General features: G+C 38.7%; 1 protein-coding gene across 6 annotated transcripts in view; it reads left to right on the top strand.

Annotated features, from left to right (window-relative positions):
- Positions 1 to 25350, top strand: part of DIP2C (disco interacting protein 2 homolog C) — a 288411-nt gene that overhangs the window by 173197 nt on the left and 89864 nt on the right. For all 6 annotated transcript variants that reach the window (XM_052692779.1, XM_052692777.1, XM_052692778.1 and 3 more), the window contains 6 exons: positions 5706 to 5831; positions 6555 to 6764; positions 12574 to 12705; positions 14058 to 14177; positions 15035 to 15232; positions 24121 to 24212. In XM_052692779.1, coding sequence (XP_052548739.1) covers positions 5706 to 5831; positions 6555 to 6764; positions 12574 to 12705; positions 14058 to 14177; positions 15035 to 15232; positions 24121 to 24212 — 878 coding nt within the window. The remainder of the gene's footprint in view (positions 1 to 5705; positions 5832 to 6554; positions 6765 to 12573; positions 12706 to 14057; positions 14178 to 15034; positions 15233 to 24120; positions 24213 to 25350) is intronic.

Here is a 25350-nt window from a genome sequence, read left to right as displayed (position 1 = left end):
TGGATTGAGCTTTGAGCAACCTGGTCTGGTGGGAGGTGTCCTTGTCTGTAGCAGGGGAGTTTGAACTAGGTGATCTTAAAGGTGCCTTCCAACCTAAACCATTCCATGATTCTTTCATTCTGTGAATCTGTGTTTATGGAATATCCTACACAAAGCAAGGATGCTGAGCCTGCTCAGAGTCAGTGGGCCAGTCCTGTTCCCAGTCATACCATTCCATTAGCAGGAATTGGCTATGAAAGCAAAGGAAGAAAGGTTATTTGCAAAGGCCCACTCAAGAAAAAGCAGAAGTAGCTCAAGGGGGAGGATTTACATGAGACAAAAGGGACAATGAGATGAAAGGAATGAATTCAGATCACATTTAGATATGTCTCTCAGCAGTTTTATTCCCTCAGGGGTAAGTTCTCTGAAGGGTGAGATAGAAGTGTAATTGCAGAAGGAAACCGTGGAATTCTGTTAGAATATTTTGCATCTGTACAAGAAAAATTAGGCAACAGCTTGTTTTCCCATATTTGTATTTCTTAAACACCCAGTAATTGAGTGTCAACAATGACATTTTTTTGCATAGCAGAAAAGTAAGCAAAGTAACCATATAGAGTGTCAGGGCTTTATAATTACTGGGAAACTGAAGACTGGGGCAAAGACAATTGAAGTTATATATTTAATCTGAAACACAGGTGGGAACAGACTTCTGTTGTCCAGATTCTAGCAAAACTACCAACTGGTCTCAGAAAGAAACAGGTCTGACTGACAAATTGGGTGCAAGAGGACTGACTGGCACAGTTGCAAACTCTGAGTTAAGAACAGCAGAAGAAACTTTTTCTTTTGTCTTTTGGTGTGTTTTATGTAGTGGCTGTGAGGAACAGTTTTATAATGTGGAAATGTTTAGTAGAGCTGATGCTTACCATGGGAGGAGCACCCTGTGTTGCGATCCCCGCTTAACTACTGCCCAGATCTGTGACCCTTGAGGTGGTATCACTTTGCTTACAGTATGGTGAGTGTTTGACCTGCCTGTGGAGCAAATCCAGCTAAAGTTCTGAGTGTTCAGAGGCTCTACATTGGGCCCAAGTAAGGAATGAGATGTCTCTGTTGAAATGTATGGTCAGAGTGATGCTCCCTGCCAGGCAAGGATGCACGCTTTAGAAGAATGCTTTTCTAGCAGCTGTAGAAAACAAAAGGAAAGAATATAAATACAAATACGAATAGGAATTATCAGGCAGTCTGTAAGAAATAGTTGTTGGGTTGAATAGTGAGTACCAGGTATGCCACAGCAGCACAAGGTAAGCAATTAGCTTTCCCAAGCATGCCACTTTTTTATCTCCTGTCTATTGATTCGTTGAGAACAAAGTCACAAGTTGAATTCAACATACCAGGTTGGTCAACCTGGAACAGTGGAGAACAGTGGCAGATAAGGGACTGCATGGTGGTTCCTACTGCTGTAGATACCAATGGTGATACTTTTTATTCACTACTTTAGATTTTCTCTTGAGTCTTTCTTCTGGAAAAGCCAGGTGGGAACAGTAAAGATTTTGTTAGCTATAAGAGTGTTTTGAAGGGTCAGACCTGGAGTCGTTTCATCGGCTCTAACAGTGTAGTTAGAATGTCACAGACTTCTACATAAAAGAGCATTTCACCTAAAAGCAATTGCTTTCCATATAGACTTGAGGCTTTTCACAAGGCTTGAGTGCATCAGGGTGCTTGAAACTCTATTAGAAATTTATGAAGGTTGAGAAATTGTAGCACACCTCTCTATGAGGAAACTGTGTGACTTTGACGGGCAAAATCTTCATAGTTTAAGGGTTTTCTTTTTCAGGAGAAATTAACAGGAGATCTGTATTTTGAAGCAGTTTTGATCATGATTTGAGGAATTCAGTTAAACTGAGTGAGCCAGAGTAGACTGAGAAGACAGTTCAGATGCTTTTGTCAGACCTGCAAGATAAGGGCCATCACCCTGCCAGAGTCAGTTTGAAATTCTGATATGATGCTCACTGCAGATGCTGTGTGTGATACGTGGAGAATACAAACTGCTCTGTGCTGATGGGATTTGGTGGGATAAGCAGTTTCCGGCCTCATGGGAACTCGGTTATGGCTTCTCACTCTCATTATACTCTTCCCCAGTGTGTTTCACAACCATCCCTCCCTTCAGTGTACAAGGAGCTTCCAATTACTGTTTTGTAAATTCCCTTTGCAAGTCTCCTTGTGTTTTCTCAGTAGCTGCCAGGATTGTGGGCAGGCACTGGGAATGAAGAGAACACATACATGTGTGAGACAGAATAACATGCATGTTGTGCACTGTGGCCAATCTTTCACCTAACTAAAGGCAAAGAGCTACCACACTCTTGCTCAAATTGATAAAAAACAAAACACCATCGTCACCTTTTCGTGAGAAATGGCTGTTTCAATTTTGATTTAAATACGTACTTTTTAAATTGTGGAACAAGAATGTTAGACCTGTTTTGTTTAATGCTCCTTTATATGCAGCAGCAGAGTTGGCTTGTTGATCAGGAGTGCAAACAAAAAACCTACATAAAAGCAAAGCATATATATGAGAAGTGCATTCCTGTAAATGGTACCAGTGGGAACAGACTTTCCCTAGAATCTAGGCTCATGTCTGGCCTACATTCTAGTCATCAACCCTTGGTTACAGGGTAGATGTGTTCGAACCGGTGTGTTTTTTTCAGCTGTAATGGTTAAGTACCAGTCTGGCTCTCCATCTCTCTGCTTTCTTTGGGATTTTGGGACTAAGTCTCTTGGTGTGAATGGCTTCAGTTCTGTTTGTTAACAAGTCCAACTTTATACAAGACTGTCAAAATGGGTCGCAGAGCACCTTTAGAACCTGTTGATAGTTTCTCATTCAAAAAGAAGACCGTACAATGTTTTATCATATTCCCTCTACCTTGTCTTTAGCCTGTTTTAGGTACTTAGGTGCACTTTATTTCACCAAAATAATTTTGATTTCTGGGATTGAATGACATCAGAAGAGTTTTCGCCCACACTGGACTGTTTCTGCTGCCTTTTTTCCTCTCTCCCAAAAGTCTTGCTGGTAGTCTCTCCACCTGATCTATCCGTCCATAGGCTTTTCTGGATGTATCTCCTGTCCTCTCTTGGTAATTTCCTGGTTCTGAGCACTCAGAACAGTCAACCTTGCAGGCTGAGCCAGGAGTAGGTGTGAGGAATCCTTCTCCCCAGCTTCCTCATTGCTTAGTCAGAGTTCTCTATCTTTTCCATTGTTGTAGCTTTCCTGCTTTTCATTTCCGCTGTAGCAGCCTCGTTTGATTTATTCCACAGTAACACATTACAAATAAACATATTAGGCATGTGCTTTATTAAGAAAACAATTCAATTCCTGGACTCCTGTGGACTTGTTTGAAAATCAAAACCCTGCGAAGTGTGTTCTAATTATGCTGAGGGGTTTTGCCATCGTGTGTCATGCATCAAATAAGAATTAAAAAGAAATCCAAGGATGTGTAAGCTAGAATTCACCATCCAGCTGTCACTAAGCATTTTAATAATGATTTTTTTCAGTGTTCTTCCTTTAAAAAAACTTTTTAAAAACTTGATGGTTACACCTCATCTGTCTCCTTGTAGCAATCCTCACATCCTCCTAGCAAAAAATACCCAGGAATCCCAAATCCAATAAAACACAAGTAATTCCTCCTGTCTTGATCAGCAACATTTATTCTCTTCAGAAAATTGCTCCAGAGCTCTACAAAAAAAAAAAAAAAAAAAAAAAAAAAAAAAGCAGAGAAGGTCAATTTTGATTATTGAAATCTAATTTCTATCCTTTGAGTGAAAACCAAGAATTTTTTCCATTTGCTGGATAAGAAATTCAGGCTATCAGTGAGCACGTTCAGTCCTGTGCACATGAATGGGACTGGTGTGGAGTAAGCAGGCAGGAATTTATCTTGAGGACATGCTGTTGGGTAAAGAGTTACATTGCTTTTTTTTTTGTTGTTTGTCTGATATTTTTCAAATCAAACTTTTCATCAGATTTTAATTATAAGAAAGAATTTAAACCTTCTGCTTTGAAATAGGGACTTCACAGGAGAGAAACGTTTCTGGTGTGATGTTAGCATTGTCATCCTCTCCTGTCTCAGTCTGGCAGCCTCATGGCTCTTCTGTTGCTGAGTGTGCTTTTCCAGCTCTTCTTCTTGCTTGTCTTGCTTTGATACACTTATTCTCTTCACAGCTTAAAACAAAAACAAAAAACAGCTCACAGAAGCAGCTGATGAAGTTCTTTTTCTTAGATTTACTCTTCTCTGCAGGCTGTCACTGAGAGGTGCTTAAGCCCTGATGGAAGGTAGGGAGCATTATTACAGATGAGCCATTGTGGCTTAGTAGCAGTATGTGTCATCGAATGCTTCCAGTCATCCTTTTCTGTCTTTGTACAGCAGGACATCGAGTGGTCCAATTAACAGCTCTGTAAGTAAGGTTGGTACACATTATACTTTCCTCTTGTATGTTGCTTTTCTCAGGGAATACTGCCCAGTCAGAGCTGCCACTGCATCTCTGCAGGAGTAGGAAATAGGTTCGTGCTGCCCACCTACAAGCAGAGGCAGCAGAGGTGGGATTGCTCTGGATTAGACCCGCATCACTGTGCTATTACTTCACTGCTGGACGCTGCTGAGCTTGCACACAATTGTTGCTGCAGTTCTTACGGTTATAAGCAATAGGTGAAAAGGCATCATCTGATGTTCTTCCAGTCATGTGCCAGATGGTCATTGTGTGCGAGCTGTTTAACCACAAGTGACTTCTGTTGTGCACCATGTGTTTTGCTTAGTCTCTTTATGCACATCTTTCCCAAGACCATCGAAATACATAAATAGGGCAAGATATTAAATTAAAACTAGGCTTTTTTCAGTGTGTACTTGCAATAATTAATAGATTTGCACCAAACAAGGTAATTATCAAAACATGTTATATTTTACACATAGTAAATGGCTTTTTTCTAACCTGGGGAAGCAGACAGCTGCATGTGTGTATGAAGTGTCAAGAAGCTCTATACTGGGGAAGTCCCCTGGAAAGTGGACCTGCTGGAAACGTGGATCCAGCTGATCCCAGCTGAGTACATGCAACTCATCTGTGAGGCGGAAGACTCATGCTTGAAGTGCTTGTGGTTCTCATTGCATCTCTGGCCAGCTGTCATGGTATTTTTTTTTTGTCACTATTCAAGCCAAATGTCAGAGGCGAAAGGATTTGGGAATGGGGGACCTGCTGCCATTGTTGCTGTGACACTTTGTAGCTCTTACCATTCAAGCAAATGTTCCTGTTCATCCATTTGTGTGACTTTTATATAATTAGAAACCTAGTTCATTTCAAAAACAATGTTATACATCATACTCTCAATGAAAACAGTAATTGTTGCTGAAGTACCAACTTCCTTTAAAAACTCTATTAAGCAGAGGTGTGCTCTAAGGAAGCAGGGTTTCTACTCTTCAAACAGTGCAAGTGTTCTGGGAGAATGGTACAGCACAAAGCACTTGTTTGCTGGTGCAGCACTCTTCACTTTTGCCTATTCTTCTGCTATGAGGAGTACTGGTGCAGGCCTTGTTAGATCCCGTGCGTTCCTGTGCATTCATCATCTCATAGGTGCTGTCAATGCCAACATCACTGGACTACAAACTAACCTATGTGTGGATGTGCTGAATGCACAAACAGCTTTTTTTTTTTCTGTTTGAACACTAACTTGATTCTCTCTTTCCGTCCAGATGTCCACACAGAAGCAGTTCAAGCAGCCCTTGCTAAACATAAAGAAAGGAAAATGGCAGTCCCCATGCCCTCAAAACGACGTTCGTTGGTGGTGCAAACATCAATGGATGCCTATACACCTCCAGGTGAACATTTTTGTTCGTGTATTTTATGAAAAAGTTTTAGACACTTCTTTTTGTTGCTATGAACTAAAAGCATATTTCCACAGATAGTAATAACAATACTGTCCAAAACACAGTGAGCATAACATTGAGGTGTATTTCAAGAGGAGAAGAGGAAAAGTCAACGGAGGCGCTTTCTATGACTGCGTTTCCCTTGGTGTTACCTGAACTGACATGAAGAGACACTAAATATGGCAAACTTGTAATGCAATACGTGATTAACATATCTTCCATGTTTCTGGTTTATTCCCTAACAGTTCCCTTTACCATTTGTTGTACCACCTTTCTTTGAATTTACTACATAGCCAGAATCAACTGGGGCTCAATTTCTTACTGATGGGTGGGCTTTTTACAGACTCTGGAGTGAGCTTGGGCAAGTGTTCTCTGTTGTTAACATGCAGTTGGAGATCTGCAGAAGATCTCAAGTTGCATGATAAAGGAAGAAACTTTATTTTCGTAGGATAATACATGAGCCATGGTGTCAGTGTGGGAAAGCTCTCAGTGCACAGTTCACAGTTGGCGTTAGTTTCAGGATTTGCAGTATTACAGTCTTTTCTTATTGTATTTGCCTGCCTTCACAAGTTTTTCTTAATGGCAGTTTTCTTTGGATTTGTGACATGAATGTGCCTTATTTCTAGTTCAAACAAATAAAAGCATGGTAAGTAACAGGCTATTTTTAATTATTAGATACTTCTTCTGGATCAGAAGATGAAGGCTCTGTGCAGGGCGACTCCCAGGGAACTCCTACCTCGAGTCAGGGGAGTATAAACATGGAACATTGGATCAGTCAAGCAATCCATGGCTCTACCACATCAACCACTTCCTCTTCCTCGACACAAAGTGGAGGCAGTGGTGCTGCACACAGACTAGCTGATGTTATGGCTCAAACACATATAGGTTAGTATACCGATGTTTTCAGTATCTTCTGAAGTTTAGTGTGAATTTTGTGAAGTTGTGAAGTTTAAAGTTTAATGTGAATTTTGTCCCTCACAGACAGCTGATGCTGCCATCTGAAGCCTTACGAAAGTCTTTCTTACGCTTTTTCTTCTTTCCTTTCTTTTTTTTCCTTTCAATTTACATCTTTAATATGAAAATCTATTCCTATGTTCTTAATTTTGAAAATAAAGCAATTAAGATTTAGGGGTAAATTTCTGCTATGACTGGCATGGTTTTCTTATTGGCTCCCAAATATCTTAAATATGCATTCAGATGAATTTCATTACTTAGCACTAAAGTAAGGAAAATTAATACATGAAGCATTAGAGATTGCTTGCATATGAGATTTTCCTACATCTTCAATAGTTTGATTACAGAGCTTGAGTGATTTTTGGTAATTCTCTGTTAAGAATATATCTTGTTAATGGAATCTGGAATACTTGGGCTGGAATATCTAACTGTTATAACCCTCGAGGAGGATTATTACATGTCTTTAGAAAAGGGAACTGGTATTATTATTGATAGCTTATCTATATCCTTTGGAAAGATCGTATGAAGCTTAGACTTTATTTTCATGATGAGCCTGAAGTTCACAGATATTAACTGTTTCTGGGCATTGAGCTATTGCCATCAGTCATCATTTGAACAAGGTGGTATTAGATTAGCCATATGGAAAGCAAGGCTCGTTCTCCCTTGGTTCTCCAGTAACTGCTGTTATTCATGTGAAGTGTCTGCTTTGAGTGCATTCTTGCTCTGGCTGTTTATTGGGCTCTCTTACTAAAAAGCTGGTGAACTCTGTATTGGTACAGATCAAGCAACCTGGATACCCTTCTGTTGCACATACTAAATGCAATTTTTTATTTGAGTGTTCCTCAGCTGATCATTCTTATTCAAGTATATGTAATGAGATACATAAAAACACCTGAAATGTTCCTGATTTTATATGCTGTCAGTATAGCTTGATGTAACACCTGTATTTTCAGATGAGTAATCCTCTCACCATGATGTGGAATTGCTGAATTGCAGACGGAGGAAGAAATTGTATTGTATTTTTAAATTCATGCTAAATGAATAGCTAAGAACCTTGTTACAGAAATACATGCACTCCTGGATGCATTAATCATTGCATTTGGTTATTTTCTCTGACTTCATCTTAAAATGCTAGAGGAAATTATAGTGTATAGAATTAAATTCATCCGAACTCCTAAAAGGTTACTCACACACTGGGTCTTAATATGTCTTTAAATATAGCTTCTTTAGAGTGTGACATTTCAGTAATTTTAAATCTAGCACAGTAAGTCTTCTCTCATAATCACTGAGTTTGTGGTAAATAATACAGCATTTTTAGAACTAAATTAAGTTGTCAGTATTTTCTGAAAGAGGCAAAATACTACTTTTACTTCTCTTTTTTTTCCTTTTTTGTTGACTGGAAACATCTCTCAATTGAAGGAAATAGATAAACTTACCTCAGTGTATGTATACTTTTATTCGGATGATAAGATACATCAAATGGCATCACCAGTAGGACAGTAGTTGTGATGTATGAATGTAAAGGTCATTTGGATACAAAATATAACTGATATTTGCCTACAGCTTCAGACTGTGATCTTAAGGTTACCGTCAATCTTTGTTGCTAAGATCATTGGAAAAAGTAACAGAAGCTGCACAGATGATAATTGAGGTATATTCCCATGGCTTGATGTCTTTTTGTCTAGGGAGTTGTTCTCCAGCAACAGATCAGCTTACACAAGAGAAAATGTCTGTAAATATGTAAAGATATGTGGCCATGCTCTGAACATGCTAATTTTGATAAGTACAAATTTAAGGGACAATAGGAAAACCCTTAAAGGGTAAGCAAGAAGAGCCCTCCATTCTGATTTCCAGAGTGCAGTGCAGATTGAAAAGCTTTTTCTGGTTCAAGGGCTGTGATGTAGTCCTGAGAAGAGGTTTGATTCGAAGCTCTGCTATGATGTAATCAAAGTTCATCTTTGTGAATCATTTAGATAATTTGCATAAGATATTGTATGTGTTCTGTGTTATCCTGCTTGTTTTATTTTGTAGCTTCTGCTACTCTGTTGTGGTCAGAGGTCCAATATAGGATGTATTCTCTTTAAATACTTATCCTCACCTTTAAGACACTCAAGTGTCTGTGCTAGACTAAATGGAGAATCTCTAACTTGGCATAGATTTCAAAATTGTGTTGAGTAACTCTTGAACTTAGAGTGTTTGCTCTGAAAAATATTTAATCCTCATTACCTCTTTGAGTCAGTGCTTTATGTGTTTATAAGGTCTGTAAATTTTCCTTTTTCTTAATTTTTTGAACCTAATAAAAATCAAGGTCAGAAAGCACATCCCAGAGCTCAGAAAGTTTGTGTAGTGATAATCACACAGTGCTTACTTGTGATTATAAATTTATATAGATTGAAGTGTTGAATATCTCACTTTAAACTTTTGATCTTTTTAGGTACTCTTAGCGTTTCCTTTGTATGTTTCTGTTTGAAAATCAAAGACCTCAATGCAAATTAAAGGCTATATAAGCTTCTGTTAAAACTAATATAAAAACATGTGCCATAAGGCATGAAAGATAGATCTTTGGCAACCTTGAAATCCTTATGTGATCTGAGGAGTATCAACTTACGATACAAAAGACTAGTTTAAAATAGCCTCTGTCACCTGGATGTTATTAATACAGGCAGAAGTCAGCTGATGTATAGTACAGTACGACTATACAAGTACAGCATGTAGGGATGTTCTTTGAATTCCTGGAGACTCCCAATTCATGGTGCTTTCTGTGCTTCCAGTGTTCCATTGGAAATATTACTCTACCTCTCTGCTTCTCCTTGATCATGGGATTCAGTCAGTATATACCCTCTGTCCCTACATTTCTCATTTTCAAGAAATGGCTTAGATTGCATGACTCCAGTGGCAGAAATGAAGAGTCTTAACTGGAAACAGCTGTTCAGTCTGTGATCTTCTACAGCAGGAATAGTGGAGTAGATAGGGAGAGGATGTGTGTTTCATGGAGAAACTTCTTTGAAGTCATGCAGTTGTCGTGGTTTTCTACTTTTTCATCAGCAGAAAAATCAGGATGACTATTCTTAACTAAACCTCAAACTTTACTTCTTGTTACCTGACATAAGACCAAGCATTTTTATCCAGATTGTGTTATCTAAGCCTGCATTGACTATTCTACACAAAAAGAATGCATTTCACAAAAAGTAATAATTAACACTTTCTTTAGAAGTCGTTCAGACCAAATTTTTGTCTGTGTGACTTTCATTGCTCCAAGCCTGACTCTGAGAGGGGAACGACTGAAGATTTGTAAATGTAATGGATGAAACCTACAGCTGTAGATATTGCTATGATAAGACATCTGTTTAGCAGATCCTACACAGAAAGAAGGCAAGACAAGCCTTATTGTTCCTCTTCTGTAAGATAAGGATTCTTCTTAATAGAAATGTAGGTAGCAGATGTACCTCCTGTGCTAAAACCCCATTCTTTGGCCAGCCAGTGGTGACCATGTAGGGAATAGAACTTATTTGGGGTACTCTCAAGTGCCAAAGGTGCTTCTTCAAAAAGAAGCCTTTTTACAAAAGAACAGGACTCTTCTTTCTCATTTTATTTCACCCTGCTAGTGCCACATGTTACAAAGAAATATTTGATTTCATTTGTATAGATCTAAAGGGAAAGCATCTCTGCTCTGTGTTGCTACAAGTCATGTGTCTTCCCTCCTGTGCATTAAAGAAATCTTACCAACATTAAAGCCTGAAAGGAGATACTTCAACTCAAATTCAGTTTGCCTTGTAAACTCTCAAAGATGGAAATGTTTTGCTGGAGAGATGTAAACAATTATAGCTAATAAAAAACAGTTTCTCATGTTTCTAATAGCTGACTAAGTACAATTCTTTTCTTAGTCACGTTCCTCTCTCAATTTTGCATAGCAAAAGAGCATTATAAGTAGAAGATAAAAAGATAAACATCAGCATTTTTTAATTGACTTATTATTGGGTAATTCAATAGCAATCTATAAAACACTGCCACTTAGCAAGAAAGGGCAAAAATTGTGCTGAGTCTGAAACACTGGATAAATGACAAGACGTCTAAAATGGAGACATTATTCAAATGATTACCAGTATAAGCTTCATGGTCCAAGCTATTATACTTCAGTTGGTCACTTATAACACAATATACAGTCATTCTTTCAGTAAAATGCTAAGAGTGGATGTGATCAGAATTAAAAGGCTCAAATGGACATGTATAGGGTGCAAAATATTTTGAGTGGCAGAGTGAAACATCTCATATTTTCTTCGACCACTTGCAGCAGTTTGTGATATTTATGAATATGAACATTAAATAACAAATATAGACATTAATATCATTTTAATTTTTTGTGATGATAGTCAAATTTGAAAACATATCATTTTAATTTTTCACAATGATATTTTGTCAAATTCTGCATTCAAATTTGACATATGCAAAAATAGACATCTAATATAGCATCAGTATGCTGTATTTATAGCCATGAAGACTGTTCTTCTCTGCTGATGGTGCATGAATTTGTGATTGAATGCACAAGAATTACAGTGACCCAAAGTTCAAGACCCATGGAAATGCTTGATAGTTACATTTCAGATAAGAGTTCTTTGTTGTGGAAGTTGGTGTTACAGTAGGTTTATGGCATGATAATGCTTATAGATGATATTTACTAAAAAATGCATCTTGAATGTAGTATGTAATTTTTCCAGAATTTTTGTATGTTAAAGGCTCGTTCCCTATTATAAAATGGAGAGCATTTCTCTTCACTTCATTGGCAGCAATATGAAGACTTATCTTGTTTTGTATCTCAGAGGCTGCTGGGGATCATTTATGTCAATAAAGAGAGAAGTTGTTTGCTCAGGGTATTTATCTCCATCTACCCAATGCTGATAAAAACATGGAAAGAACTATTAGACAAAGGGTAAAAATAGTACACAATACGTAGGGAACAGACACTGAGACCCGAAAACATGCGAAAACAAACTGTGATTGCATGCTGAGCTATCAGGCTATGAAAGAGAAAGATTAGCTCTGTGGAATTGTTTAGGAGCGCTGGAATGAGTCAGATCAAATTGTGTTTGCCTTCTGGAAGGCAAGCCTTTGTTGTGCGGAAGAATTGAAATAGCTCTATCTAAAAATAGTAGACAAGCAAGTGTCCATGCAGAATGTAAAGTTCATGTTTCTTTCCACTTTATTTCTTTCCCCTAGATCCCAACCCTGCTGTGGTTGTATTGGCTTTTCTTTTTTTTCTTAACAAACCAGTGATTTCCTTTCTTAAGCAAAATTGACACGTTCAAAATACGTAGGCTATAAAAGCAGTGAGCATTGGCACTTGCAAGTGGCTGACAACGTGCCATATTGCTTTTATTTTGAAAAACTAATGCAATAATCTGTGAGGAGTATATTTTTCTGGGTCTTTTTCTATTGGAAGCTGTCCATAAAATTGAACTTAGTATAAAACTAAATGTCAGTATAGAACCAACAACTTTATTATATCTTTTTTTTTTTAGCTTATTGCTTGCAGATATATGGCCCTTGTTTTAATCATAAGAAAGTTGATATATTAAAATTATGATGTACCTTATAGTTGAATACATTCATTTTGTGCATTAACTTCAGTGCCTGTTTGAATGTTGAAAATCAAAAATAACAAATGCTCTTTCCTCTCCCTTTTGTTTTTCTGCCCTTCAACACTAGAGGTACATGGTTAAACCTTTTAACTTGTTTTTCACAGAAAATCATTCTGCCCCTCCAGATGTTACCACTTACACTTCAGAACACTCGATACAAGTAGAAAGGCCACAAGGATCAACAGCACGGGTGGCACCAAAGTATGGAAATGCTGAACTTATGGAAACCGGTGATGGTATGTCGTAAATTGAAATCGCTTTCTTTTTGGCTACTGTAATCTTCAAAAGTTAGTGGATGTGTCTGCTCCCTGTTTCTTCTGGACAATTGTGACATAAAGACACGTAAAAAGTTACAGCATCTTTGGAGTCCAAAAATAAACTGATATACATGAAGCCTACATAGAGAAATATTTCTTAATCAGCAGGGCTGATTCCCTGTAGAAATTGCTTGGCAAATGAAAGCAGCAGATCTCTCTAGATCTGCTTTTCTGCTCTTATCATGATGTGTGGCTACAGCTGGGCTGTTTTTTAAAGGGCCAAGAATATGACATAATAGGATGGCTACATCTTAAAAAGTGTCCTATTTGAACTTTCATTTTCTGAGTGAATTTTTTTTTTGAAAAACAGTTATTTGTAAACCCTTTCTTATTTACTACTCCTCTTTTCTAAAACATATTAAACCATATCTCAGTGAAGTGTGGAATTGTTGACCAAATGTATCACATCTAAACATAGCAGCTTCAGCTATGAAAGCCACTTGATAGAAAAGTCATAGGCAGCCTTACAGAAGGGTGGGAACTTGAAATTTTTGCAGTGGAGTGACGGAAAGCTATTAGTTCAGGATAGGTGACATGAATGTTACAGAGGTTTTGCACTCTACCACAGAAGGGGGGAGATGATTGGTGGGATTATGTTATAAAAGCACCCATTGCCCCATGCTGCTGTTCATGATTGTATTTTTCAAAGTGATGTATGGACAAGCATGCTGCCCTCGGAGGTTGCTGGCTGATGGAATTGGCTGTAGGGACTTTTGGGGAATACAGGGTCATGTTGAAATAATACAAAGATGTTGGTCATGTTGAAGATGGATACTGGACAGATGTTCACTGCGGTGTAAAGAGCAACCAAGAATAATGATGAGGCAAAGCCTATGAGCCACACTCCTTGCAGAGCTGCTGTCTGCTGAAATACTCTTGTCAGTCAATGCTGGTGTAACCAGTAATCATGGGGAGAGCCAGTGCCTATCTTCTTACCTCCTAGAAGAGTTCTCTGAAGTTACCAGCATTCACTGTACGGAGTGTTTTTCACTGTGCTTCTCTCTCCTGGTCCGTGTGCTTTTCCCCTCTAACTTTGCAAGCTCACTCTAACGTTATTGTGTTGTTTTTGTTTATACTAGACATCATTATTCCTTTATGCTGAAATGATCTTAATGTCTTAATGTTGAACACTTAACTTGAGTTGCAGTCATGAGATGGCATGAAACTGTAGTTGTGGCTTTGCAGTCCTAGCCCTTTTCTTACCCCACTTAACCTCTGGTGGTGTTCAGCGTAGCGATCGAATTATGTCTCCATTGATCCCTGTCCTGCAGGAGTACCAGTGAGCAGCAGAGTGTCAGCAAAGATTCAGCAGCTGGTCAATACACTAAAACGGCCCAAACGACCACCATTACGAGAGTTCTTTGTAGATGACTTTGAGGAATTGTTAGAAGGTAAAATGACTGTTTTTCAAAAGGTTTGGGGATCTCTTATTAAAACTCTGTAAAATGTTTGTCTCGCACGTTGACTTCCTAGAAAGCTAAGTAAGCCCTCCCTGTACTGGCAAGTACCAAAAAGTGTTGATATTCAGTGGAATCTGCTTGTAGTGAGCTTGGATATAGTACAGTAGAATCAAAAGTCTCTGTTGTTTGCTTGTGGTTCTGCTTGCCATGTAACTGCAGAGGAGAGCAGGGGAAAGCTTTGCTCTGAGGGTGTTCAGCTGTGTATTATGGCCATTTCTTTTAAACACCAGTGTGAGAAAACCTGTCAGTGCAGGAGCATGTGAAATGTTTTACACATCCTTTGTGTAACAGAGGAGCATAAAACAAAAAGAGCAAACTGTAAGATAGAAACAAGGATAAAGTCAATAAATGGAAATTTGTTTTTAAGGAGGCCAATGCTTTGAGAATTAAGATTTGTCATGATATGGTGATTCAAATAGTCTTTGTAGCAGGTTATGAGAATGTTCTAGCAAAGCCTGACTTAAATCGATGTGTTACTGATGACTTACTGGAGTACAATTTTTCAGTAATTCTACAGTACATGTTATTATTGAGTTTTTGACAGGAAAAAGTATTCTCTGTCTCTCTTTAGGAATAAAAGAAAGCACATGCATTCCTAAGGTGTATCAGTTGCTTGATCTCTACTGAAGTTAAATGTTTTTCTGTTTTATTTCTCTGTTACTTCTCAAGACCTTCTAACATAATTATTTTCAGGAAATTTTGCAAAGGTAACTTATTCTCTTGGTTACACAGGTGTACACAAGGTATAGAATTTACATGGTAACTGTATATCTTTTCATAATCATAAGTTCAACAGCCAGATCCAAACCAGCCAAAGCCAGAAGGAGCTCAGATGTTGGCTATGCGTGGGGAACAATTAGGTGTGGTTACAAATTGGCCACCTTCTCTGGAAGCAGCTTTGCAGCGATGGGGGACCATCTCACCGAAAGCCCCTTGCCTAACCACTATGGATACAAATGGAAAACCACTGTATATTCTCACTTACGGTGAGTGTTCTTTGACTTCCTTGTGCTTTTATGTATAGCACGTAGTGACTGCATCTATAGTAAATAAGTAAATGTATAATGAAAAAAGCACTCAAATTAGGCATCTTTTCCATATCTGAGTAGGGTAAAAAAAGTTCTTAAGCTGTTCATGTCCAAGTATGAGTTTCTGAGATGTTATGAATTATTGTACAAAGAAGAGCTGATACATCCATAGGATCACAGATTGCAAATTAAAACCAGTTTTTAAATAGAAGTGTATACTAGGGCAGATTTCCCTGAAGATTAAGGTCTAAATCCATTGCCCTTGGATATTTCCAAGTTTTGTTTTGAAAAAGCAGAACCTGGTTAAAAAATTTACCAGCTCTCTGAAGAAGTTAAGATAGGATTTTTTTTTTTCCTGTGTTCTACAGCTATTTCAGTAAGTGTAATATGAATTATTTCTTGTGGACATAGTTGTTAAGCTAGCAAACATACTCCCTTGAAGTAGATTTGCCAAAACTTATTTCAGTGTGATCTTTTGAATGTTGATGTATTTCAGTGTATTCTTCATAACAATCTATTGTACCAAGAAAGGCCAAATGGAAATAAGCACAAGGTTATCTTTGTCAAATAGCTCCTAATTTTGAGAAGTTAAGGATACTTTTGGGAGATATTCAAAGGGATTATTATGAATAACCATGAAACTTTGAGAGCAAGCCAGAACACTTCTGTCTGTTATCGGTATGGATATAAAAATGATTTTGCTTTTTGTTATTTCTGTCTTCTCAGGGACCTAGAGAATATATTAATAACAAATATTCTGTGCAGAGAATATTTTTACATACTGTGACATAGAGGTATTGTTCAGTGCTGAATGCTCCTTCCCATTCAGGATTTAGATTCAGTGATGGTCCATGGCTGAAAAGAAGTTTGGGATTGCAAATACAGTTAAAGGCTTTTAAAGCATACCAGAACTTTAGGAACTTAAGGTCATGCATGAAACATTTTCCCTCAGGTACCTCAAAGTTAAGAAGTTACTTCAATTAGGAGGCACACGATTCACCACTGATCAATGGTTTTTTTCCTTACGGGCATTTACTTGGAAATAGAAAAGAACTTCTAAGTTTGCAATTATATGTTTGCAGAAGAGCTATTCATATCATCTACTGAATGCCCTAAATAAGTTTGACAGGACTGGAAATGAAGATATTAGTGAGAATCAGACCATTTCTGAATATGGGATTCTGTCCAGAGTCAGAGCATATGTCCTACTTGTGCTGAAGGGCAGTAAGCTGAATAGATCAACCTGAAGAGCTCCTCCAAAGGGCTCGTGAAGCCTCCTAGCTTCTTTGTCTTTCCTAAGCTATCTCCTCCTGAGCATCTCTTCTGAGCTGTCTAAATCCTCAGAAAAAATAGACAAAAGCTTTTTGTCATTACTGTCATTTAGCTGTGCTTATTTTTTCTGTTGCCTTTTAATAGTTCCCAAGGTTAAAAAAAAAAAAAAAAAAAAAGAAGACTTTTCTTTTTTTTTAATAGATAAAAGAAATGAGAAATCACAGTTCATAGAAGATAGAGTGAATTATCTGCTAGCTGGATTTCAAGCTGACATTCTTTTTCTTTCCTTTTGGCATAACACATCATGACTTTCTTTACTAATTTTCTTAATTTACAGCTGCCTTTGTAAGATCATTATTATTACAGATTTGTCATTTTGTGACTTTATGAATGATTTTGCTGTAATAATGCCACATTTTGGTTCTGCACTATTTTCTAGCAATTGTGGCATCTTAAGAAGTTGAACATTAAAAGAAATTAAGCTTTGATCTCAGTAAAGAACTCCCAAGCATAATTTTTTTTCCCTGTGAATTGTACCACTGGCCCTGTGGTAATAAACTTTTGAAAGAGGAGTCTGCCCACAATCCTACCGTGTGGTATTAATATGGCTTTGCATGCATTTCTTTTTATCAGATGACCAAAAGTTTAAAATACCAACACTGAGACCATCCAGTAGCCTCTGAGTTCGTATCTCACCGTTTCTTTTGTGTTCTTTGCCAATTAATGGAAACAGCATTACAGGGTTTTTCACATGTTCACAATTTTGATAAATACTCAAGATTTTAAAGAATAATTACAAGTTTTGAGAGATTTGCTCTTGGCATGTTACACCCACTTATTCATTACCTTTTGCTCTTTACTGCTCTGCTTCAATGTCCTCTCCTATCCTCTTCCATGTCTGCATGGAAGCTCTTATTCATCCTTCAACTTTCTGAGCAGGAGTAGGATTCTGCACGATTTCTTCTCTTCTCCTTTTATATAAAGCATCTTTTCCTATTTCTTGTGAAGGGATCCTGAGTTTACTTGCCTATTCTAGACCTCTTTCCTTCTCTCCAGTCTGAGTTCAGGGATGTCTCTGTGACAGATTTGTAGCTGTCAGCTAAATCACATCATGGCTGAGCAAGAGTATTTATTCCCATCACACCAAGCATTTTCAACTCCTCCTTTCTTGATCAACATAGATAATATTGCTCTCCTGCCTGTTCCTTGTGCTATACCCCCAGTATCATAAATGACCCGGGTGTTTCTTCAGTTTTGTGCAGCCATTCAGTGTCTAAACATTGCAAGTCATTTTTCACAAAGACAGTGAGTTTAAAGAAGTTATTCTTCCAGCTCTAGGCTGAAATAATCTCTGCCTTCCATTTCTCTGTAGGAATTTATGTAATTTTTAATTCCTTGTATCTCCTGTGAGATGATTTTTCACCATATTTTCCTAACTTATGTCTTCTATAGCATGTTTGGATTGTAGATAGAAGTTAATGGCTGCACTTCTTCCAGACTTGATGTTTAAAAGCAAATTTTTTAAATGATTTGCTTAAATTCTTGAAATTATTTGCAGTGTCCCAGTTGTAATTGTTACTCAGTGTACTCAGAGCTCATAAACTCTTTCTAGTGAATGAAACACTGTGAATAATTACTTATTTCTCAAATATTTTGTTCCTCTGGGAACTTGGTTACGCGGAGAATATCTTAGTTAAGTTATTCTCAGTTCCTTTGTAAGTCAAATCACTGAATATGTATAAACTGAAATGTCTGAGATAAGGGAGGGAAATATGTCTTTGTAAGGCTGTATGCATATCTGAACTCTGACTAGAAACCTAATATATGCTTTGAGGAAAAGGAGGGCAATTTCTTACTTAAAGTTAATCAGAGCAGTCAGGCAGCTGATCTTGGTATTGTTGGTATTAAAAATGAAACATTTAGTGATTTCTTAGAAGAGAAACATGAATAAAGGACAATTAAATCCTATCTACTACTTATGCTATAACAGCTACTTTTCTGACTGTAGAATGATTATTCTGAGAAGGATCAGAATGCCTGGGTAAAAAGCAAAAAGCCAAAAGCAATTGGGGAATAAGCAAGTTTTGAATTCTTTTATTGTAACCGTTATAGAAGGCAACAGTACAAGTGGCAGTTAACTATATCTGATTCAGAAAACCTCATTGCCTTCATGTAACGCTTTCTTTAAAATATTTTGATGCCGAAGTCATGCAGTCTTAGCAATGGTGTTACACCTTCTAGTGGGGTATCTTGAAATGGTTGAAACACAACAAGAGACCGAAAATATCCATCAGTGAGCTGTGCTGCACCTAGTGTGCAAACCCCAGCCACCTGTGTCCTCTTGTGGCCAGGATCTCTAGGTCAGGAATTCCACAGTTACCAGGAGGAGAAAGGGAGCTCTGCTCCTAGCTAAGTAGCTACGTAACCAGATGGTCCTTATCTCTGAAATGACTCATTGGTTCCAGAGGTGAGAGTAATAAGAGACAGCTCCTTATCAGTCAATGATACAATTGTTTAATGCTTTAACACTTCTGTTCTTTGACAAAGAAAATAACTTAAAAAAAATCTGTATTACAAAATCGTGATTTTTACTGGAATATCAACCACTATAAAAGCAATATTACCTCTATTCTGAGTGTGCCTGGGGCTTTTATTCTCTACAATAAATGGTTTTGTTATTTTGTTTGGATATTTTTCCAGAAAGATTACTGTTTCCTGTGCTGCTTAGGATGGATTTAATTAGTTTATGAAGAAAGTGTTAGTAGGGTAGCAGAACTGTGACTATTATTTTGCAGCATGGAAAAAAGTGCTCCTTTGCCTTCTTTGCTTTAGAAAGTCTGCATTTATACCAGATTTAATATCTTCCTTTTTTCTTTTTAATGTAAGAAATATTGTATTGTGTTCTTGAAAGAATGAATGTTTGACAACATTATTTTCAGTTAAGTTTTGGCAGTCTCGCAATTGCTGTGCATGGAGATTGGTAAGCAACCACGAGTTTTGCTGAGTTAATGCTGTGTGGTTCTTAAAAGCCTATTCAGTAAGGGAGTTGACTGTGGTTTGTTTTGTCTTCAAATTTTCTCCCTCTGCAGCTTTTCTCTTATAACCTTCTTTACATTCAACACAACTGTATAGTCCTTTTTCTGATCTCTGAAGGAAAAGGGATTTACTGTAGTATCACATAGAAAGTATATATCTTTTATCAACTGTTCCCTTTTTGTTTGTGTTTTAAGACCTGGAGGTTTCCTTTACCCTCATAATGTCTTACTTAACCAGATGAGCTATTAATTCTGTAAATTTTTGTAGATAAAAGACACTGCCCTCTGAGTAGGCTGTTATAGAACAAGATTGATTACAAGTGACATTTAAAATAAGTGGTTATTGCCATAGAGCTGATGCTACATAAGCAAATCATAATTCCAGCAGCACACACACACACACACACACACACAGAGAAAGGAATTTGCCCCACATGGATGTTAACAATGTTTGTCACATCTGTCAGGAGGTGAGGTGATGTTTTTCATCCACTCTTGCTATCTGCATGCGCCATGTCTGCAGGGCACAGCTCAGCTTCAGAGTCATAGCTGCCGTATCACGTGCTTGCTGATACTTGCTGGGCACTGGGAATGCTGAGCTTGGTTTACAAGTGTGGGAAGAGCATTCAAGGTGACTTGGTCTTACTGCATGAACACACTGCTAGGGCTTGCAGGTGTGGCAGCAATATTTGTGACAGGTGACAGGAGTGGCTAAGGAAGATGTGTTTGTCATTAGAAGATTTATTTTGGTAAATGGTGAGGCAGTTAGAAAGATGTCAGGCAATGGCAGATACAGGGAAAAGCTTGATTTCTTAGTGTCTTATAGAGTTTTGAAAGATTTTGGAAGCCAACACCAAAATAAACAGCTTGTTGAGAGGTAAGAAGAAGATTATAATTTGTAGTAGTGACCAGGTGTATGTTTGCTGAATTTTATCAAGTTTGGCTTGTTTTCACGAATTATTTGAGGAGATTCTTTGGAAACTGCGCAGTTTGGTTTGTTTGGGAGATTGTTGTGCACCTGAAAACTGAAAAACACAGGTCCTTATTGCAGGCTGTTACCCAGGACATCTGCATGTGACTGGCAGACACAGCACAGGATGTGCAGGAGCCTGGCCCCCTCTGGAGGTACACTGATGGTGCCACCAGGCACTCAGATCTCTCACTAGTGCTTAACCTCTCTAAATGGCTGATCCAGCCTTTGTTTTCAAACTAAAGAAAACATTTGTTCGAATTAGACTGGAGCAGGATCTGTTGCAATGGGACAACGGAAAATGGTTTCAAGCTAAAAGGGTGGAGATTTAGACTGGATGTATGGAAAAAGTTATTTACAGTAAGGGTAGTGAAGCACTGAAACGGGGTGTCCAGAGAGGTGGTGGATGCTGTGTCCTGGGAGTCATACAGGGTAAGGCTGGACAGGGCTCTGAGCACCTGATGGAGCTGTAGGTGTCCCTGTTCATTGCAGAAGAGTTGGACCAGATGACCCTTCAAGTTTATTTCCACTCAAACATTTCTATGATTCTTTGACTGCTGGATGTCAAAGCCAGGGGAAACAAATACTGCAAAATACTTGCAAAATCCTGGTAAGGCAGACAGCAGGGCACTCAGACTGGACCAGGCAGGGCAGTGAATACAAGGAGGGCCGCAGGCTCTGGGTGCAGCAGTGGTGCGGATGGACCTGCCTGGATCTTGCTTTCCATCACTTCAGGAAAGCAAGGATTTATTGTTTGCTACAGCAGTGTTGCTATTATGAGCTGAGATGTAGACTGGTTCAGCCCCTGCTGCCTGGAACTGCTGTTTTGAGTCTTCTACTTCTGCTCTCCCATCTTGAATCCAACTTAGTAGAAGATGAATGGCAGCATGTTATCTGAGGAAGACCTGCTGAACTGACAACAACGGGCCATATCCTCAGCAACCCCCAGCAGCAAGATTTCCTTTGCAGCCACGTGCGTTCATGGTGGGTTTCCCCTGCACAAGGATCAGCCCATCACGAGGTGAAAGCCCTGGATGGAGCACAGCTGCTCCCTCTCCGGGGCTGCCCTCCGCCCCCCAGGGCAGATGCACACCCTACTGAGGTCAAGGCAAGGTCTCCTCACTGGGATTTGTGGGAGAGATTTTAGCAGTCAGCTGTTTCCCAGCAGTGTCCAATCTCTCAAGTTTACAAAAGAAGAATTACTCTGAATTGCAACCTAGGCAGAAGCGAGGAAGGAAGCACTTCAAAGATTTCCTTCTTTATAACATCCTCTGTTCCTGAGAGCTTTTGTCCTGCAGTCATGGAGCCCTTTGTGTTTCTCAGTGAACTGGCAGGCCGAAAGCCAAGGTGGCAAAGCAAACACAGCTCAGTGTGCCTCCGGCAGCACCTCATCCAGCAGCGCAGGCCTGGCCCTGGTGACTCACGCATTCCTGGCTCCAGCTCCTGCATTGCTGCTCGCTTTGCAGCCCTTCTTTTTCAGGAATGAAGCTGGAAGAGAAATGGTGAGCTTCCTGTTGAGCACAATCCGGGCCAAGCTCTGTGTGAGTTTGCTCTGGGATCAGTGCACTGATGGCTGCCCTGCACACGGTGGGACCCTCTGCAGCTGGCACTGGGGTGCAGGTGACTGCAGAGGCATGCTGGGCTGGGGCTGTGGAAGTGCTGAGGGATGCAGGAGAGACCTTGTGTTCCAGATCCAGCACAGCTCAGTGCCAGTTGCCCTCCTTGATTCAGTTGTACTGTGTACCCAAGTACTTCTGAAAGAATGCACATAAGTGCTTTAATAGGAATAGTTCTTCAGAGTTCCAGTCTCAAAGCAAATATCATAAGGTGGCAATTTTGATATAAGAAATATGAGTGTGAATATGTCACAAATGCAAATTTATAACAAATTTAATCTCCAGTAGAATTTTCACAGCACCCCCTTATGTCTCTCGGATGAGATATTAAAATCTCAATGTTCATTTTTAAGCTCAAAAGTGTTTTATGTAAAGATGGCTGTTCAAATTCAGGACTTTCGCCAGGCTGTCGATTTCCATTCTCCATGTTTCTGTATCGACACTAATTGTTCTTTTAAGATTATCACCACTGAAACTTTAATGCTATAAACCTTTAAGAGAAGGAACGTTTGCTTTTCTAAGATGCTTTGCTTTTATTCTACTTGCTTATCCTTTCTAAGTGTTGACTGTTGCAACAGGAATGCTTTAAAGACTTTTTTCCAGTAAGTGCATTTTATGCTATACTGTTATGAGGGTTAATTCTGCAGAGCAACTCCTGTATTGATGCTGTTTTCAATGGAACAGAATTAAACACTGAGGCAGTTCAGCATCCAAATACTGGAGCAGGTTTAAATATGTGAAAAACTTGGCAAAGCTTAATTTGCTGAGAAAATACTGCCATTTTCACAAGAAGTAATTGCACTTAGGGCTTTCTCAAGAACAAGCAGCAGTGACCTTCCAATTTTCCTTAAGAGTTAAAAAAGAAAATCTGGCCTTCTCATTGTACAGAACTTTTATATCAGATTGACACTTAAATTAATATAGTAGTATAGCATTTTATATCCAGAATGAGGAGGAATTTATAACAACTGTTTGACTTAGTTATAAATGGCAATTACTGCTTGTTTGGGAGCCTGAACTGCTGAAGCCCATAGGTAATCTGTTGTCAGAACCTATTATCGTTTAAGTTATTGTTGGGCATGAATTAAAGATTCGTTACTGTCAGGCTGAATACTGCTTCAGGACAGAGCTGAGGGCCAGCCAAGAACAAGGTCTGCTACGGTAGGTGTTGTTCAAATGGAAGTAATGAGGTTCTGTAAACAAAGGCTCTATGAAAGAGCCTGCATCTGGGATATGCTGGTCACTTGAAGGATTAATGAAAGGCACAACAGGGCCAATGACATCTTGATGAGGTCATTTTTTCTTTAGAGAATACTGGGGTGAGGTCTTAGCGAGGACAAGCCAAGTGCAGGAATGGAGAGATGAAGTAAAGGAGAAGAAAGATGATAAAGTGAAGGGATGTCTGGGAGCAAATGAAATGCAAGTGAGGGTAGGGAAAGGAAGAAGCCAAGTTAGACTGAAAAAGGATCATAATTAAAAATGAAACATGGCATACAGGTGTGCTAAGGATCAGAGGGTCCCTGCTGCTTCAGTGTGCCCCTTTGGTTTGTGGGGTGTTTTCTGTTTGTTGGATTTGTTTTTTTTCTTGTTTCTTCTTCTCTGGACTCCTTTCCTTTTACCCTTGGTGGACTGGACTGGGAGAAGTGCCAACCATGATTTTGGGACTTTGGGACTTCAGATGCAATTGCTGCATATTAAGATAACTATTTTTGCCTTGAAGAAAATTTCCCTTTTTTGTTTGTTTTTTTTTTTCTTTTTGTATAAAAATGTTGCTGTCTTGAAGTCCAAGAAAGCATCCAGTACATATTTGAATACTTCCATTAGTTGCAGCAGTGGTATCACGGTTAGTTGGAAAATTCATACAAATTTTCCTACAATTTTTTATTGCTGAGATATTCTTTGCAAAACACATGCAGAATGTTACAATTAATTCTACAATTTTTATGTTAATAGGCAAACTTTGGACCAGAAGTATGAAGGTTGCTTACAATATACTACATAAATTAGGCACAAAACAAGAGCCAATGGTACGACCTGGAGACAGGGTGAGTATCTCAGTGATTTGTAATTTCTAATAGTTTAGATACCATCTCAACAAAGAGAGATTGAGGTATTTGGGGTGCCCAGAGGGAATTAATGCTGGGTGCTGAGGGCAGTTTGCCTTTCACTCAGGAAAGGGCTGATCATTCAGACAGATGTTTTGAATTGTATATTGAGCTAGTATCTGCTGAATAGTAAGTTGAAGTTGTGGCAATATCAGCAATAAACGTTCCCATGGAAAGTGATTTTTGGACATAGAGCAGCTGTCTGTTTAGCAGAAGTTTGCATATAGAGCCTGGAGGTGTCGTGTGGTTTAAAACTTACTTACTAATGACTTCGTAGTTGTTGAGGTGGTAGAAACAAGAGAAACATAGTGGAGGACAAAGGCAAACAAAGGAAGAGCATTTTGGCAGCCAGTTAAATAAATAAATTACACGGACTGGTAAGGTGGAGAGTATTTCCATTTCTTGTTCCTGTCTGATTCAGTTGCTGCTCGAAGCTGAACCTAGGTGAATGGATAACATGCATAGACGGCAAGCAAGGGTTACAGAGCTAGTCTACCTTCGTGCTACCCCTTTTCCCTGCCAGAATGTGTATCCGAATTTCCACTGGTCTCATTCTGTGTTGGCTTTAAGTTATGGAACAGAGATTCCAGAACAAAGCTGTCAGAAATGCACATTTTAGAAATGACATTGTAATTTGAGTTTTGAATGTGAAATTAAGGATTCCTATTCCAAAGTATGATAGCAGTCCTCAAATTGCTGGTTCACTGGGTTCCCTTGTGCCATATGTGAGAGATGTGTCAATGTACATTATATTTTTCTTACGGCTTCAAAAATGAAAGTGTGCAGTAATACTTCCCAGAAGTAAAAAAAAATGAATTTAAAAGTGAAACCTGACAGTCCTTTTTTTGTTTCTTTTGGAAATAAGTCATAAAGCATTTAACTAAAGGATCTCTAGATCCTTAATCTAAATTGCTTCCAATGACAGCATTCAGACAGCAAGATCTGAAGAATCTCTTTTGCTTGATTTTACAAGCATGTGTCTAAGCAACAGCAGAAGAACCAAGTTGTTCAAGTGTAGGCATTACGAGAATCCACCCAGAAGGCTGTAAAAGGAATCAAGTTCAGAAGTGGGTAGAGA

The sequence above is a fragment of the Tympanuchus pallidicinctus genome, unplaced genomic scaffold (genome assembly GCF_026119805.1).
Source record: "Tympanuchus pallidicinctus isolate F22 unplaced genomic scaffold, pur_lepc_1.0 scaffold3, whole genome shotgun sequence".
NCBI classification, from domain to species: domain Eukaryota; kingdom Metazoa; phylum Chordata; class Aves; order Galliformes; family Phasianidae; genus Tympanuchus; species Tympanuchus pallidicinctus.
This window is presented reverse-complemented; position numbering and strand designations above follow the sequence as displayed.